This window comes from Mustelus asterias, chromosome 3 (genome assembly GCF_964213995.1).
Source record: "Mustelus asterias chromosome 3, sMusAst1.hap1.1, whole genome shotgun sequence".
NCBI lineage: Eukaryota > Metazoa > Chordata > Chondrichthyes > Carcharhiniformes > Triakidae > Mustelus > Mustelus asterias.
In genome coordinates, this window is record NC_135803.1 from 88,128,458 (window position 1) to 88,147,836 (window position 19,379).

Here is a 19,379-nt window from a genome sequence, read left to right on the forward strand (position 1 = left end):
GACTCCCACATGTAGCCACATAAACAGAGTGGCTTCAAGAACAGGTCTGAGGCTAGGAATACTGTGGCGAGTAACTCACATCCTGACTCCCCAAAGCCTATCCACCATGTGCAAGGTACAAGTCAGGAGTTTGATGGAATACCCCCCACTTGTCTGGGTGGGTGCAGCTCCAACAACACTCAAGTAGCCTGACACCATCCAAAACATAGCAGCCCACTTGATTGGCACCACATCCACAGACATCCACTCCCTCCACCAACGACACTCAGTAGCAGCAGTGTGTACCATTCACAAGATGCACTGCAGCAGTTCACCAAAGATCCTTCGACAGCATCTTCCAAACTCACGACCACTACCATCTAGAAGGACAAGGGCAGCAGATACATGGGAATACCGCCACCTACAAAGTCTCCTCCAAGCCACTCACCATTCTGACTTGGAAATGTATTGTCCTTCCTTCGCTGTCATTGGGTCAAATTCCTAGAATTTCCTCCCCAACGATCAACCCACAGCACGCAGACTGCAACATTTCAAGGCGGCAGCTCACCACCACCTTCTCAAGGGCAACTTGGGATGGGCAATAAATGTTGGTCAGCCAGCGACGCCCATGTCCCACAAATGAATAACAAAAACTCCCACAGTTATCACCACAAATTTATCACACCCAGTCCCTGTACGGATTCCATTGCATTCTCCCTGTTCACCCATCTCCATTGCTATACAGATTATGCAACCATGCAACTTTCCACACCAATTATTCAAAATGTCTTCATTTTTCCTCAAATGAGGATACCCCACACCATGGTTGACTGGGCCCAAGGCCATGTTTTTTCCATTACCTACACTTCTGCTCTAACCCCTCCCCCCTCATCCCAGAACGATGATAGGATTCTCTTCATCCTCATCTTCCACCCCATCAGTCATTTCTGGCACCTCCAGTGTAATGCCACCACCAAACACATTTTTTCCACCCCTCCCAGAATTCCAAAAGGTTCACTCCTCAATCACCCCAACAATCCTCCCATTCGTAAGAAGCTTCCCCATCCAAAGTGATGCAACATGAACCCTTTTCCAGCCTTCCTTCTCAGCAAGGAAGGTTCCAAACTCTCTTGCCAGGTAAAACAGTGATTTACTCGAACTTCTGTCAATTTGATACATAGTATTCACTCCTCACGATGAGGTCAAATGCAGATTAGACGGTCACTTTGTGGAACACCTCCATTTCGACCACAAACATGACTCTGAGCTTCCAGCTGCTGATCATTTTAATCCTCGACTGATATGAAGCTCAACATAAACTGGAGGAACAGCACCTCATTTTTTGATTTATAGAACAGTACAGCACAGAACAGGCCCTTTGGCCCACGATGTTGTGCTGAGCTTTATCTGAAACCAAGATCAAGCTATCCCACTCCCTATCACCCTGGTGTGCTCCATGTGCCTATCCAATAACCGCTTAAATGTTCCTAAAGTGTCTGACTCCACTATCACTGCAGGCAGTCCATTCCACACCCCAACCACTCTCTGCGTAAAGAACCTACCTCTGATATCCTTCCTGTATCTCCCACCACGAACCCTATAGTTATGCCCCCTTGTAATAGCTCCATCCACCCGAGGAAATAGTCTTTGAACGTTCACTCTATCTATCCCCTTCATCATTTTATAAATCTCTATTAAGTCTCCCCTCAGTCTCCTCCGCTCCAGAAAGAACAGCCCTAGCTCCCTCAACCTTTCCTCATAAGACCTACCCTCCAAACCAGGCAGCATCCTGGTAAATCTCCTCTGCACTCTTTCCAGCGCTTCCACATCCTTCTTATAGTGAGGTGACCAGAACTGCACACAATATTCCAAATGTGGTCTCACCAAGGTCCTGTACAGTTGCAGCGTAACCCCACGGCTCTTAAACTCCAACCCCCTTTAATAAAACCTAACACACTATAGGCCTTCTTCACAGCTCTATCCACTTGAGTGGCAACCTTTAGAGATCTGTGGATATGGACCCCAAGATCTCTCTGTTCCTCCACAGTCTTCAGAACCCTACCTTTGACCCAGTAATCCACATTTAAATTAGTCCTACCAAAATGAATCACCTCACATTTATCAGGGTTAAACTCCATTTGCCATTTTTCAGCCCAGCTTTGCATCCTATCTATGTCTCTTTGCAGCCTACAACAGCCCTCCACCTCATCCACTACTCCACTAAGCTTGGTGTCATCAGCAAATTTACTGATCCACCCTTCAGCCCCCTCCTCTAAGTCATTAATAAAAATCACAAAGAGCAGAGGACCAAGCACTGATCCCTGCGGCACTCCGCTAGCAACCTGCCTCCAGTCCGAAAATTTTCCATCCACCACCACCCTCTGCCTTCGATCAGATAGCCAGTTACCTATCCAATCGGCCAACTTTCCCTCTATCCCACACCTCCTTACTTTCATCATAAGCCGACCATGGGGGACCTTATCAAACACCTTACTAAAATCCATGTATATGACATCAACTGCCCTACCTTCATCAACACACTTAGTTACCTCCTCAAAAAATTCAATCAAATTTGTGAGGCATGACTTGCCCTTCACGAATCCGTGCTGACTATCCCGGATTAATCCGCATCTTTCTAAATGGTCGTAAATCCCATCCCTAAGGACCTTTTCCATCAATTTACCAACCACTGAAGTAAAACTAACCAGTCTATAATTACCAGGGTCATTTCTATTCCCTTTCTTAAACAGAGGAACAACATTCGCCACTCTCCAGTCCTCTGGCACCATCCCCGTGGACATTGAGGACGCAAAGATCAAAGCCAAAGGCTCTGCAATCTCATCCCTTGCCTCCCAAAGAATCCTAGGATATATTTCATCAGGCCCAGGGGACTTATCGACCTTCAGTTTATTCAAAACTGCCAGGACATCCTCCCTCCGAACATCATGACCCTCCAGGGGTAAGCCACGAGGACCAGATCGCCTCCACGGGGACAGGCTCAGGGGTCCGGAAGGGAAAGAAGGGGTTTAGGAGAGCGATAGTTGTGGGGGACGCAATAGTTAGAGACACGGACAGGCGCTTCTGTGGGACTGAACGAGAATCCAGGATGGTAGTCTGCCTCCCTGGTGCCGGGGTACTGGATGTCTCCGAGAGGGTAGGAAGCATATTTAAAAAGGAAGGTAGTCAAACGGATGTGATTGTACACATTGGGGGAAATGATGTAGGTAGGAAGAGCAGGGGGGTCATACGAGAGAAATTCAGGGAGTTGGGTGCTAGGCTAAAAAGTAAGACCTCCAGTGTAGCAATCTCTGGACTGCTCCCGGTGCCTAGTGCAAGTGAGGCTCGGAACAGGGAGATTCTACAGTTGAACGCGTGGCTAAAGGACTGGTGCAAGAGGGAGGGTTTTAAATTCATAGATAACTGGGAAATCTTCAAGTCAGGATGGCAACTGTACAGAAAGGATGGGTTACACCTTAACTGGAAGGGAGCAAATATCCTGGCTGGGAGTTTTGCTCGAGTGTTTCGGCAGGATTTAAACTAGTGTGGCAGGGGGGTGGGGAACAAAACAGGAGGTCAGTAAATACTGAGGCTGGGGTCGAGCTGGGGGCCAGGGCAAGGCTAGCTAAGAAGAGGAGCACTCTGGAGGAGGAGGACCTGACTGGGCCTGGAGGTCTGGAGTGCATCTGCTTCAATGCGAGGAGTGTAACGGGTAAAACAGATGAACTTAGGGCCTTAATGCTTGTGCGGAATTTGGATGTGGTTGCGGTGACGGAAACTTGGTTAAAAGAAGGACAGGACTGGCAGCTGAATATTCCGGGGTATCAGTGTTTTAGGCGAGACAGAGGAGGGGCTAAAAAAGGTGGGGGAGTAGCGATATTAGTTAAGGAGCATATTACCGCGGTGCAGAGGGTAGACAACTTAGAGGGGTCATGTACTGAGTCGCTGTGGGTGGAACTCAGAAACAGGAAGGGTGCAGTCACTATGCTGGGGGTGTACTACAGACCACCCAACAGCCCACGGGAAGTGGAGGAAAGGATATGTCAGGAGATTCTGGATAGGTGCAGAAAAAATAGGGTTGTTGTAGTGGGGGACTTTAATTTCCCTGGCACAGACTGGAAAGTGCTTAGAGCTGGGGGACCGGACGGGGAGGAATTTGTAAAATGCGTACTGGAAGGTTCTTTGGAACAGCATGTAGATAGCCCGACTAGAGAGGGGGCTATACTGGACCTAGTTCTGGGAAATGAGCCCGGTCAGGTCGTCAAAGTTTCGGTAGGGGAACATGTGGCAAATAGTGACCACAACTCTGTTAACTTTAGGATAGTAATGGACAAGGATGAGTGCTGTCCTACGGGCAGGGTGCTAAATTGGGGGAAGGCTGACTATAGCCGGATTAGGCAGGAATTGGTGGATGTTGATTGGGAGAAGATGTTCGAGGGTAAGTCCGCGTCTGGCATGTGGGAGTCTTTTAAGGAACTATTGATAAGGCTGCAGGATAGGCATGTGCCTGTAAAAAGGAAAGATAGGAAAGGTAGGATTCGAGAGCCGTGGATAACCAGGGAAATTGAGGATCTGATTAAAATGAAAAGGGAGGCGTACGTTAAGTCCAGGCAACTGAAAACAGATGGAGCTCTGGAGGAATACAGAGAGAGTAGGAAAGATCTCAAACGGGGAGTTAGAAGGGCAAAAAGAGGGCACGAGATGTTCTTGGCAGGCAGGATTAAGGAGAATCCTAAGGCATTCTATTCATATGTTAGGAACAAAAGAGTTGTCAGGGAGAAAATCGGACCTCTCAGGGACAAAGGAGGGGAATTATGCTTAGAACCCAAGGGAATAGGGGAGATCCTAAATGAATACTTTGCATCGGTATTCACGAAGGAGAGGGGCGTGTTAACCGGGAGTGTCTCGGAGGGAGGTGTTGACCCGTTAGAGAAAATCTCCATTACGAGAGAGGAAGTGTTAGGTTTTTTAGGGAACATTAAAACTGACAAAGCCCCAGGGCCTGATGGCATCTATCCTCGACTGCTCAGGGAGACGAGAGAGGAAATTGCTGGGCCTCTGACGGAAATCTTTGTCGCTTCTTTGGACACGGGTGAGGTCCCTGAGGATTGGAGGATAGCGAATGTGGTCCCGTTGTTTAAGAAGGGTAGCAGGGATAACCCAGGAAATTATAGGCCGGTGAGCTTGACGTCCGTGGTAGGGAAGTTGTTGGAGAGGATTCTTAGAGACAGGATGTATGTGCATTTAGAACGGAACAATCTCATTAGTGACAGACAGCATGGTTTTGTAAGAGGGAGGTCGTGCCTTACAAATTTGGTGGAGTTTTTTGAGGAAGTGACAAAAACGGTTGATGAAGGAAGGGCCGTGGATGTCGTCTATATGGATTTCAGTAAGGCATTTGACAAAGTCCCACATGGCAGGTTGGTTAAGAAGGTTAAGGCTCATGGGATACAAGGAGAAGTCCTCAATGGGTGGAGAACTGGCTTGGCCATAGGAGACAGAGGGTAGTGGTCGAAGGGTCTTTTTCCGGCTGGAGGTCTGTGACCAGTGGTGTTCCGCAGGGCTCTGTACTGGGACCTCTGCTATTTGTGATATATATAAATGATTTGGAAGAAGGTGTAACTGGTGTAATCAGCAAGTTTGCGGATGACACAAAGATGGCTGGAATTGCGGATAGCGAAGAGCATTGTCGGGCAATACAGCAGGATATAGATAGGCTGGAAAATTGGGCGGAGAGGTGGCAGATGGAATTTAATCCGGATAAATGCGAAGTGATGCATTTTGGAAGAAATAATGTAGGGAGGAGTTATGCAATAAATGGCAGAGTCATCAGGAGTATAGAAACACAGAGGGACCTAGGTGTGCAAGTCCACAAATCCTTGAAGGTGGCAACACAGGTGGAGAAGGTGGTGAAGAAGGCATATGGTATGCTTGCCTTTATAGGACGGGGTATAGAGTATAAAAGCTGGAGTCTGATGATGCAGCTGTATAGAACGCTGGTTAGGCCGCATTTGGAGTACTGCGTCCAGTTCTGGTCGCCGCACTACCAGAAAGACGTGGAGGCATTGGAGAGAGTGCAGAGAAGGTTTACCAGGATGTTGCCTGGTATGGAGGGTCTTAGCTATGAGGAGAGATTGGGTAGACTGGGGTTGTTCTCCTTGGAAAGACGGAGAATGAGGGGAGATCTAATAGAGGTATACAAGATTATGAAGGGTATAGATAGGGTGAACAGTGGGAAGCTTTTTCCCAGGTCGGAGGTGACGATCACGAGGGGTCACGGGCTCAAGCTGAGAGGGGCGAAGTATAACTCAGACATCAGAGGGACGTTTTTTACACAGAGGGTGGTGGGGGCCTGGAATGCGCTGCCAAGTAGGGTGGTGGAGGCAGGCACGCTGACATCGTTTAAGACTTACCTGGATAGTCACATGAGCAGCCTGGGAATGGAGGGATACAAACGATTGGTCTAGTTGGACCAAGGAGCGGCTCAGGCTTGGAGGGCCGAAGGCCTGTTTCCTGTGCTGTACTGTTCTTTGTTCTTTGAAGGGGGGGAGGTTTAACACAGATATCAGAAGGACATATTTCACACAGAGGGTCGTGGGGGCCTGGAATGTGTTGCCGGGCAAGGTGGTGGAGGCGGACACACTGGGAACGTTTAAGACTTATCTAGACAGCTATATGACCGGAGTGGGAATGGAGGGATACAAAAGAGTGGTCTAGTTTGGACCAGGGAGCGGCGCGGGCTAATTGTTCCTTGTTTCTCGTTTCAAGGCTTCATTCTATGATCATCTTGCTGGTGCCAGTACAGAGCGAGACTGCGGATAGTTGGGAACCTGTCTCGGGGGCAGGGAATTCATATGGTGTTCATGGAAGTGGAAATGACTAGGGTTGGGAAGCATTTTCCGATCAGGGCCATTGTGATCTCCTGGACTCGTTTCGATCGCCTCAGGGGGTCGGAGAGGAATTTCCCAGATTTTCTTTTTCCCCATATTGGCCCTGGGGTTTTTCACTCTGGGTTTTCGCCTCTCCCTGGGGATCACATGGTCTGGAATAGGGGGGTGGGGGTGAGTTAATAGGTTGTAATGAACAAAGCATCGTAGCTGTGAGGGACAGCTCGGTGGATAGGATATTGGTATGTAGATAGGCTGGAAAATTGGGCGGGGATCCTGGATTGAGGATTCAATCCTGGACCGGGGAGCGGCGCGGGCTTGGAGGGCCGAAGGGCCTGTTCCTGTGCTGTATTGTTCTTTGTTCTCTTTGTTCTTTGCATCCTATCTATGTCTCTTTGCAGCCTACAACAGCCCTCCACCTCATCCACTGCTCCACCAATCTTGGTGTCGTCGGCAAATTTGCTGATCCACCCTTCAGCCCCCTCCTCTAAGTCATTGATAAAAATCACAAAGAGCAGAGGACCAAGCACTGATCCCTGCGGCACACCGCTGGCAACCTGCCTCCAATCCGAAAATTTTCCATCGACCACCACCCTCTGTCTTCGGTCAGACAGCCAGTTGCCTATCCAATCGGCCAACTTTCCCTCTATCCCACACCTCCTCACTTTCATCATAAGCCGACCATGGGGGACCTTATCAAACGCCTTACTAAAATCCATGTATATGACATCAACTGCCCTACCTTCATCAACACACTTAGTTACCTCCTCAAAAAATTCTATCAAATTTGTGAGGCACGACTTGCCCTTCACGAATCCGTGCTGACTATCTCGGATTAATCCGCATCTTTCTAAATGGTCGTAAATCCCATCCCTAAGGACCCTTTCCATCAATTTACCAACCACCGAAGTCAGACTAACCGGTCTATAATTACCAGGGTCATTTCTATTCCCTTTCTTAAACAGAGGAACAATATTCGCCATTCTCCAGTCCTCTGGCACCATCCCCGTGGACAGCGAGGACCCAAAGATCAACGCCAAAGGCTCTGCAATCTCATCCCTTGCCTCCCAAAGAATCCTAGGATACATTTCATCAGGCCCAGGGGACTTATCGACCTTCAGTTTATTCAAAACTGCCAAGACATCCTCCCTCCGAACATCTATTTCCTCCAGCCTATTAGCCTGTAACACCTTCTCTTCCTCAAAAACATGGCCCCTCTCCTTGGTGAACACTGAAGAAAAGTATTCATTCATCACCTCGCCTATCTCTACTGACTCCATACACAAGTTCCCACTACTGTCCTTGACCGGCCCTAACCTCACCCTGGTCATTCTTTTATTCCTCACATAAGAGTAAAAAGCCTTGGGGTTTTCCTTGATCCGACCCGCCAAGGACTTCTCATGTCCCCTCCTACCTCTCCTAAGCCCCTTTTTCAGCTCATTCCTTGCTAACTTGTAACCCTCAATCGAGCCATCTGAACCTTGTTTCCTCATCCCTACATAAGCTTCCCTCTTCCTTTTCACAAGACATTCCACCTCTTTTGTGAACCATGGTTCCCTCACTCGGCCATTTCCTCCCTGCCTGACAGGAACATACCTATCAAGGACATCCAGTGTTTGTTCCTTGAAAAAATTCCACTTTTCATTAGTTCCTTTCTCTGACAGTTTCTGTTCCCAACTTATGCCCCCTAATTCTTGCCTAATCGCATCATAATTACCCCTCCCCCAATTGTAAACCTTGCCCTGCCGTCCGGCCCTATCCCTCTCCATTGCAATAACAAAAGACACCGAATTGTGGTCACTATCTCCAAATTGCTCTCCCACAACCAAATCTAACACTTGGCCCGGTTCATTTCCCAGTACCAAATCCAATGTGGCCTCACCTCTCGTCGGCCCATCCACATATTGTGTCAGGAAACCCTCCCGCACACACTGCACAAAAACTGCCCCATCCAAACTATTTGACCTACAAAGGTTCCAATCAATATTTGGAAAGTTAAAGTCCCCCATGACAACTACCCTGTGACCCCCACACATATCCATAATCTGCTTAGCAATTTCTTCCTCCACATCTCTATTACTATTTGGGGGCCTATAGTAAACTCCTAGCAACGTGACCGCTCCTTTCCTATTTCTAACTTCAGCCCATATTACCTCAGTGTGCAGATCCCCCACGAAGTGCCTTTCCGCAGCCGTTAAACTATCCTTGATTAACAATGCCACTCCTCCACCTCTTTTACCAGCTTCCCTACACTTAGTGAAACATCTATACCCCGGAACGTCCAACAACCATTCCTGTCCTTGTTCTACCCACGTCTCCGTAATGGCCACAACATCGTAGTCCCAAGTACCAATCCACGCCCCAAGTTCATCTACCTTGTTCCGGATGCTCCTTCCATTGAAGTAGACACACTTCAACCCACCTTCCTGTCTACCAGTACCCACCCTTGACCCTGATACCTTCCCCAATACCTCACCACCCTCACTGACTTCTGGACTACAACTCCCTTTCCCACTCCCCTGACAAATTAGTTTAAACCGAATGACCGAAAGGAGTTCTGCAAAGAGAGTTTCCCACAGCTTGGTATAAACGCTACAAACTGCATGACCACACCATAGATGGACAGAGGAAAAACAATAACAGAAACCGTTAAATGGATGAGTGATACTTGGGTAAGATTAGGATGTTAATCTTTTGAGGGCAGTTTTTAAAATTCTTTCACAGGATGTCACTGGCTAGGCCAGCAGCTCTGCTCATCCCGAATTGTCCTTGAGAAAGTTGAAATAAAGGCATCTTTTAGGAAACTGTGACAATAGGTGATATAAGCTAAGGGGAGGAGCCTATAATCTCTTACCACCTGCCCTAAATGGCCTTTTAGTACATGACCAATTTTTTTTTCCATTGGAACATAGGAATTAGGAACAGAAATAGGCAAATTCAGCCCTTTGAGTCTGCTCTGCCATTCAATCAGACCATGGCTGATCTCTCCCTGGTCTCAAATCCACCTCCCTGCCTATTCGCCATATCCCTCTTTCCCTTTCTGTATTAGAAATATATCTATCTCCCTCTTGAAACCATTCAACGATTCAAACTCCACCGCGCTATGGGGCAGCGAGTTCCACAAATTCACCACACTTTGCGAGAAGTAATTCCTCCTCATTTCAGTTTTAAATCTACCGCCTCACAACATATAACTGTGACCTCTTGTTCTAATTGCCTCATAAGGGGAAACATTTGGTCTACATTTACTTTATCAATCCCTTTTAAAATTTTATATACCTCAAACAAAACCCCTCTAATCATTCTAAACTCCAGTAATTGACAGTAATGACATTTCACTTGGAAAAATGTCTGCTTTTGTGACTAAGAGCAGCAGCTTATCAGCCGGCGCAGAGGCAGCTTTGGAGGAAGGAGAGAGGACTATCCCTGAAAGATGCACCTGCGCTCCTCTACCTGACACATTCCTGCCTCTGAGCGATCTTGCTGGAGACAGGGGTCAAACTGACATTGGCTCCCTGTCCAGCTGCAGCAGGTTAGCCAATTAGTAACAATTGTGAGCCCGCTTGGGGGAGTTGGGGGGCAATTGATGATGCCAGCAGGATTTTCCTTGTGCCAGATGGGCCCCACTCTGAGGTTGAAGCCTGTGGCTGGTGCTCAGAGGTGACCCCCCCCCACCCCCCCCCACCTCCCAGGGGCAGCAAGCCAGTGGACTAGACACCTCTTTGAAATCCCTCCAGCCCCCTGCTGTAGAGATCAGAGGGCCGCAACTGCAACTACAGGACATCCTTATTTATCGGCACTGGGTAAACATGCAATATTCTCCTAAGCATTTTTTGGATGTTGTGAAAGAGTACAAGCCAATGAAACAACTGGTACTGCCCAATGCATGAACTACAATAACAGCAGCCAAGCATTTGCCACTTGGGCACATGCCCTACATTGTTCACAATGTCTTTTTCTAAATGGAGGTCGGTCACCAGTGGAGTGCCCCAAGGATCTGTTCTGGGACCCTTGCTGTTTGTCATTTTCATAAATGACCTGGATGAGGAGGTGGAGGGATGGGTTGGTGGGTTTGCCGACGACACAAAGGTTGGTGGGGTTGTGGATGGTCTGGAGGGATGTCAGAAGTTACAGAGGGACATAGATAGGATGCAAGACTGGGCGGAGAAGTGGCAGATGGACTTCAACCCAGATAAATGCATTGTGGTCCATTTTGGCAGGTCAAATGGGATGAAGGAGTACAATATAAAGGGAAAGACTCTTAGTACGGTAGAGGATCAGAAGGACCTTGGGGTCCGGGTCCACAGGACTCTAAAATCGGCCCCGCAGGTGGAGGAGGTGGTTAAGAAGGCGTATGGTGTGCTGGCCTTTATCAATCGAGGGATTGAGTTTAGGAGTCCGGGGATAATGATGCAGCTATATAAGACCCTCGTCAGACCCCACTTGGAGTACTGTGCTCAGTTCTGGTCGCCTCATTACAGGAAGGATGTGGAAAAGATTGAAAGGATGCAGAGGAGATTTACAAGGATGTTGCCTGGATTGAGTGACATGCCTTATGAGGATAGGCTGAGGGAGCTCGGTCTTTTCTCCTTGGAGAGACGTAGGATGAGAGGAGACCTAATTGAGGTACATAAGATGTTGAGAGACATAGATCGGGTGGACTCTCAGAGGCTTTTTCCCAGGGTGGAAATGGCTGCTACGCGAGGACACGGGTTTAAGGTGCTGGGGGGTAGGTACTGGGGAAATGTTAGGGGGAAGTTTTTCACACAGAGGGTGGTGGGCGAGTGGAATCGGCTGCCGTCAGTGGTGGTGGAGGCAAACTCAATAGGGTCTTTTAAGAGACTCCTGGATGAGTACATGGGACTTAATAGAATGGAGGGTTATAGATAGGCCTAAAAGGTAGGGATATGTTCGGCACAACTTGTGGGGCCGAAGGGCCTGTTTTGTGCTGTAGTTTTTTCTATGTTTCTATCTATTTCCTCCAGCCTATTAGCCTGTAACACCTTCTCTTCCTCAAAAACATGGCCCCTCTCCTTGGTGAACATTGAAGAAAAGTATTCATTCATCACCTCGCCTATCTCTACTGACTCCATACACAAGTTCCCACTACTGTCCTTGACCGGCCCTAACCTCACCCTGGTCATTCTTTTATTCCTCACATAAGAGTAAAAAGCCTTGGGGTTTTCCTTGATCCGACCCGCCAGGGACTTCTCATGTCCCCTCCTAGCTCTCCTAAGCCCCTTTTTCAGCTCATTCCTGGCTAACTTGTAACCCTCAATCGAGCCATCTGAACCTTGTTTCCTCATCCCTACATAAGCTTCCCTCTTCCTTTTCACAGGACATTCCACCTCTTTCGTGAACCATGGTTCCCTCACTCGGCCATTTCCTCCCTGCCTGACAGGGACATACCTATCAAGGACACCCAGTATTTGTTCCTTGAAAAAGTTCCACTTTTCATTAGTGCCTTTCCCTGACAGTTTCTGTTCCCATCTTATGCCCCCTAATTCTTGCCTAATCGCATCATAATTACCTCTCCCCCAATTGTAAACCTTGCCCTGCCGTACAGCCCTATCCCTCTCCATTGCAATAACAAAAGACACCGAATTGTGGTCACTATCTCCAAAGTGCTCTCCGACAACCAAATCTAACACTTGGCCCGGTTCATTTCCCAGTACCAAATCCAATGTGGCCTCACCTCTTGTCGGCCTATCCACATATTGTCAGGAAACCCTCCTGCACACACTGCACAAAAACTGCCCCATCCGAACTATTTGGCCTACAAAGGTTCCAATCAATATTTGGAAAGTTAAAGTTCCCCATGACAACTACCCTGTGACCCCCACACATATCCATAATCTGCTTAGCAATTTCTTCCTCCACATCTCTATTACTATTTGGGGGCCTATAGTAAACTCCTAACAACGTGACCGCTCCTTTCCTATTTCTAACCTCAGCCCATATTACCTCAGTGTGCAGATCCCCCTCGAAGTGCCTTTCCGCAGCCGTTAAACTATCCTTGATTAACAATGCCATTCCTCCACCTCTTTTACCAGCTTCCCTACACTTACTGAAACATCTATACCCTGGAACGTCCAACAACCATTCCTGTCCTTGTTCTACCCACGTCTCTGTAATGGCCACAACATCGTAGTCCCAAGTAGCAATCCACGCCCCAAGTTCATCTACCTTGTTCCGGATGCTCCTTGCATTGAAGTAGACACACTTCAACCCACCTTCCTGTCTACCGGTACCCACCTTTGACCTTGATACCTTCCCCAATACCTCACCACTCTCAACACTGACTTCTGGATTTGGCACTTTACAACCTTCTGGACTCATCGTTGAGTTGACGATTTCAGATCATAACTCCTGCTCTTTTTATTTTTCCACTGTGTGCCCTTTTCTGTATTTTTATACAACTGTTTGTTGATGATTCTACTTTTCCCATTTTCACATCCTCGAGACCCATCTTCCATTTCTTTATTTGTCCCATTGTCGCCCCCTTCTGCTTTACACCATCCTCCCTTCTGTCGATTTATCTTGCTTTTTCTACATTATAACTACTCCTCAAAACAAATTACTGTAAAGCACTTAGAGATGTCCAACAGTCATATAAATGCAAGTATTCATTTTTTTTCTTTTCTCCGCCTTAACACAGTCCTTCCCTTTCATTTATTCCTCCCTCTCCCTTTCACTATTCTTGCTTTAAAACTTGTACATGTCAAATCTTTTCAGTTCTGACAATAACTCATCGGACTGAAACATTAAGTTTGTTCCTCTCTCCATATTTGACACCTGACCTCCTTAGTATTTCCAGCATTTTCTGTCTCTTCTTCAGATTTCCAACAAGCGCAGTATTTTGGTTTTGAACTTAATGACTGCGATAGTTTTACCTTGCATGTTTGAGGAACCGGAGTGCAAGTCCCAAAGTTTCTCTGGTGGTGGAGGTATCACGGGGGCAGCATGTCGAGGCTGATTGGGAACCTGCAAGACAAAGTAGGCACCATATTTCACTTGGTCCATGTGTAGGCTGCTTCCTTTGATTCTTTGATGAACTGACTGATGACAACATAATAATAAATCATCAAGACTCATTAATCAGGTCTGTTGATAATGGTTCTCTCCTTATGAAAGCTCTGACTGCTGCTGATGTGTGGCTAAAAGTTCTGCCTAGCTGACTGTTATCCAGTCATGAGCATGTGCTAATGAACAAGAACACCATCACTAACCCAACGTCTGTTCTCACCCATCCACTCTCTAGAACTTCCCACCACAATCGTGCAACCAAGGCCAATTATAGTCATTGACTAAGTTTAGTTAACTCAGCAGGCAGGAGTCAAACCCATCAGATTTTAGAAATTAGACCTTTCAGATCTATAAAAATGTGGTATTAACCTTTTTGTTATCATAATCAAGATAACCGCTTAAAAATTAGAACATAGAACAGTACAGTTCTATTACAAATTAATCCACATCAGGGCGACACAGTAGTTAGCACTGCTACCTCACAGCTCCAGGAACCCCGGTTCAATTCTGGCCTCGGGTCACTGTCCGTGTGGAGTTTACACGTTCTCCCAGTGTCTGCGTGGGTTTCCTCCAGGTGCTCCAGTTTCCTCCCACACTCCAAAGAAGGGTTAGGTTGATTGGCCATGCTAAATTGACCCTAGTGTCAGGGGGTTAGCAGGATAAATGTGTGGGGTTACGGGAATAGGAACTGGATGGGATTGTGGTTGGTACAGACTCAATGGGTCAAATGGCTTCCTTCTGCACTGTAGGGATTGTACCTACACACCCATGGGTAGATTTGCTCTTGAAGATGCAGATTTTTGTCGTATAAACAATTGGGATGATTTCAAGCCAGCTCACTCAATAAAACCTTGGTGAGAAGTGAAGATCACCCATGAACTTACCCCAGTTGAGGTTCTGCTCTCTCTCTGCAGCATCTGGTTGAAAGTTTGCTCTTCTGGGTAGGCAGGAAATGCACTAGAAACTGATGGAGCCCTTTCTATAAAACAGACGGCTATTTTAACTGGAGGCCTCAAGCAATCAGGGCAGCAAGAAAGGTTAGGCCTCCCACAGCCTGGAAGCCTCTGAAATCCCTCCCAGCAATTTAGCTAACTGTTGGGACTGTTTCTGTAACCTCCCATTACAACCTCCTGCTACCCACTATTTCACTCTTGCTGGCTGCCCAGCTGACATTTTCCATTGGTTTTGAGCAAGAGACCATTCGAGGATATGGAGATGAGACCATGAGTTGAACATCACATTGACAACTTTATGAGTGTGCGCCCTCCCAACCCCAATGGTACCTACTAATGTTCAGATTTAATACCTCCCAGGGTTCACAAGGCTGAAAATCAGGAGCATTTGCTCATGTAGTTAAAACAGAGTGGTATAGTAGAGTTAAAATGGCAGAGGGGCAAGAATTTCTATAGTGTGATCAGAAGAAGCCCCTACATCAGTATGCTTTTTCCCAGTGAGGAAGGAGGCATTGCAGAATCTGGTTCTGGGGAATAATGGGGGTCACAAGGATCAAATGTCAGAATTCAAAAATAACACTCCTTTAGGAACTAAGGTCGCAGCTCGGAAAATAAAAGCTTCAGTAGTGACAGATAATTATAGATTCACTCACGTGCATTAGTAACAGGCCCCAGTTTGGAATGTCCCTGAGAAATTGAAGGGAAGTTTGATAATGGAAAGAAATCTGGCTCCAGTGAGGGAGATGGCCAAGGTGAAGAGGCAGACTGTCCTCTAGTCAAAAAGTCCAGTCAACAAGTTTGGTTTGAGGGGACCAACATGTTATTCTTGTTATCAAAAAGGACATGTGAAGGCAGAGTAATGAAAAAAACATGGGATCATAATTCAAGTTAGAATGAAAGAGGAGGGAGTCAAGACATTTGATGGGTTTAAATTGATAAAGGAGGTATTAGATAGGTTGTACTTACAGTTGATAAGGCACCAGGACTGGATGGGATGCATCCAAGGTGACTGAAGGAAGCAACGTGGAAATTGTAGAGATCCTGGTCAAATTCTTCCAAAATCCTCCTTGGATACAGGGGTGCTGCCAGAGGACTGGAGAATTGTGAACTCTTGTTCGAAATATATATAAAGATAAGACCAGCAACTGGAGCCTTTGGAATTTAAATTCGGGATAAAATTAACAGTCACTTGGCAAATGCAGATTAATTAAGGGATGCCACAGATTTATGAAGGGTAAATAATGTTTAATTAACTTGAGTTTGTTGAATAGGCAACAGTAAGGATAGATGAGGATAATGCGGATAACGTGGTGACATGGATTTACATTATAGTCAGAGCTCATAGAATAAACGTGACAGTAGCAGGGTGGATAAAAAATTGTCTGAGTGACAGAAAACAGCACGGTAGCACAGTGGTTAGCACTGCTGCTTCACAGCTCCAGGGTCCTGGGTTCGATTCCCGGCTCGGGTCACTGTCTGTGTGGAGTTTGCACATTCTCCTCGTGTTTGCGTGGGTTTCCTCCGGGTGCTCCGGTTTCCTCCCACAGTCCAAAGATGTGCGGGTTAGGTTGATTGGCCAGGTTAAAATTGCCCCTGAGATGTGTTGGTTAGAGGGATTAGCGGGTAAATATGTGGGGGTAGGGCCTGGGTGGGATTGTGGTCGGTGCAGACTCGATGGGCCGAATGGCCTCCTTCTGCACTGTAGGGTTTCTATGAAAATATCTATTCTATGAATCTTGCCTCCCGGAAGTCCATATCTGTGCCAGATGCGTGGAACTGCAACTCCTGAAGGATCGTGTAAGGGAGCTGGAGCTGAGGCTCGATGAACTCAGTTTAGTTAGGGAAAATGAGAGATTAATAGATAAAAGTTATAGTCAGGTAGTGACACCAGGGTCTCGGAAGGAAGACACGTGGGTCACAGTTAGGAGGGGTAATAGTCAGAAGGGTGATGTGCCAGAAAGTACCCCAGTGGCAGTCTCCCATAAAAGAAAGGGATGGGCAACAGATGGGAGAAGGGAAGGGAGTGAGCAGTCTGTGGAGGGATCCCCTGTGGTTGTCCCCCTCCAAAATAGGTATATTGTTTTGGATTCTGTGGAGGGGGATGACCCTCCAGGGGTAAGCCACGAGGACCAGATCGCCTCCACGGAGACAGGCTCAGGGGTCCGGAAGGGAAGGAAGGGGTTTAGGAGAGCGATAGTTGTGGGGGACGCAATGGTTAGAGGCACGGACAGGCGGTTCTGTGGGAGTGAATGAGAATCCAGGATGGTAGTCTGCCTCCCTGGTGCCGGGGTACTGGATGTCTCCGAGAGGGTAGGAAGCATATTTAAAAAGGAAGGTAGTCAAACGGATGTGATTGTACACATTGGTGAAAATGATGTAGGTAGGAAGAGCAGGGGGATCATACGAGAGAAATTCAGGGAGTTGGGTGCTAGGCTAAAAAGTAAGACCTCCAGGGTAGCAATCTCTGGACTGCTCCCGGTGCCTAGTGCAAGTGAGGCTCGGAACAGGGAGATTCTACAGTTGAACGTGTGGCTAAAGGACTGGTGCAAGAGGGAGGGTTTTAAATTCATAGATAGCTGGGAAATCTTCAAGTCAGGATGGCAACTGTACAGAAAGGATGGGTTACACCTCAACTGGAAGGGAGCAAATATCCTGGCTGGGAGTTTTGCTAGAGTGTTTCGGCAGGATTTAAACTAGTGTGGCAGGGGGGTGGGGAACAAAACAGTAGGTCAGTAAATACTGAGGCTGGGGTTGAGCTGGGGGCCAGGGCAAGGCTAGCTAAGAAGAGGAGCACTCTGGAGGAGGATGACCTGAGTGGGCCTGGAGGTCTGGAGTGCATCTGCTTCAATGCGAGGAGTGTAACGGGTAAAACAGACGAACTTAGGGCCTTAATGCTTATGCGGAATTTGGATGTGGTTGCGGTGACGGAAACTTGGTTAAAAGGACAGGACTGGCAGCTGAATATTCCGGGGTATCAGTGTTTTAGGCGAGACAGAGGAGGGGCTAAAAAAGGTGGGGGAGTAGCGATATTAGTTAAGGAGCATATTACCGCGGTGCAGAGGGTAGACAACTTAGAGGGATCATGTACTGAGTCGCTGTGGGTGGAACTCAGAAACAGGAAGGGTGCAGTCACTGTGCTGGGGGTGTACTACAGACCACCCAACAGCCCACGGGAAGTGGAGGAAAGGATATGTCAGGAGATTCTGGATAGGTGCAGAAAAAATAGGGTTGTTGTAGTGGGGGACTTTGATTTCCCTGGCACAGACTGGAAAGTGCTTAGAGCTGGGGGTCTGGACTGGGAGGAATTTGGAAAATGCGTACTGGAAGGTTCTTTGGAACAGCATGTAGATAGCCCGACTAGAGAGGGGGCTATACTGGACCTAGTTCTGGGAAATGAGCCCGGTCAGGTCGTCAAAGTTTCGGTAGGGGAACATGTGGCAAATAGTGACCACAATTCGGTTAACTTCAGGATAGTAATGGACAAGGATGAGTGCTGTCCTACAGGCAGGGTGCTAAATTGGGGGAAGGCCGGATTAGGCAGGAATTGGTGGATGTTGATTGGGAGAGGATGTTCGAGGGTAAGTCCGCGTCTGGCATGTGGGAGTCTTTTAAGGGACTATTGATAAGGCTGCAGGATAGGCATGTGCCTGTAAAAAGGAAAGATAGGAAAGGTAGGATTCGAGAGCCGTGGATAACCAGGGAAATTGAGGATCTGATTAAAATGAAAAGGGAGGCGTACGTTAAGTCCAGGCAACTGAAAACAGATGGAGCTCTGGAGGAATACAGAGAGAGTAGGAAAAAACTCAAACGGGGAGTTAGAAGGGCAAAAAGAGGTCACGAGATGTTCTTGGCAGGCAGGATTAAGGAGAATCCTAAGGCATTCTATTCATACGTTAGGAACAAAAGAGTTGTCAGGGAGAAAATCGGACCTCTCAGGGACAAAGGAGGGGAATTATGCTTAGAACCCAAGGGAATAGGGGAGATCCTAAATTAATACTTTGCATCGGTATTCACGAAGGAGAGGGGCGTGTTAACCGGGAGTGTCTCGGAGGGAGGTGTTGACCCGTTAGAGAAAATCTCCATTACAAGAGAGGAAGTGTTAGGTTTTTTAGGGAACATTAAAACTGACAAAGCCCCAGGCCTGATGGCATCTATCCTCGACTGCTCAGGGAGACGAGAGATGAAATTGCTGGGCCTCTGACGGAAATCTTTGTCGCTTCTTTGGACACGGGTGAGGTCCCTGAGGATTGGAGGATAGCGAATGTGGTCCCGTTGTTTAAGAAGGGTAGCAGGGATAACCCAGGAAATTATAGGCCGGTGAGCTTGACGTCCGTGGTAGGGAAGTTGTTGGAGAGGATTCTTAGAGACAGGATGTATGTGCATTTAGAACGGAACAATCTCATTAGTGACAGACAGCATGGTTTTGTAAGAGGGAGGTCGTGCCTTACAAATTTGGAGGAGTTTTTTGAGGAAGTGACAAAAACGGTTGAAGGAAGGAAGGGCCGTGGATGTCGTCTATATGGATTTCAGTAAGGCA

The 19,379-nt window shown here is 47.4% G+C and overlaps 1 protein-coding gene across 4 annotated transcripts in view; it reads right to left on the minus strand.

Annotated features, from left to right (window-relative positions):
* The window catches only part of nckipsd (NCK interacting protein with SH3 domain), a 301,148-nt gene that overhangs the window by 123,868 nt on the left and 157,901 nt on the right, over nt 1-19,379 (minus strand). For all 4 annotated transcript variants that reach the window (XM_078209293.1, XM_078209294.1, XM_078209296.1 and 1 more), the window contains exon 4: nt 13,757-13,847. In XM_078209293.1, the coding sequence (XP_078065419.1) occupies nt 13,757-13,847 (91 nt within the window). The remainder of the gene's footprint in view (nt 1-13,756; nt 13,848-19,379) is intronic.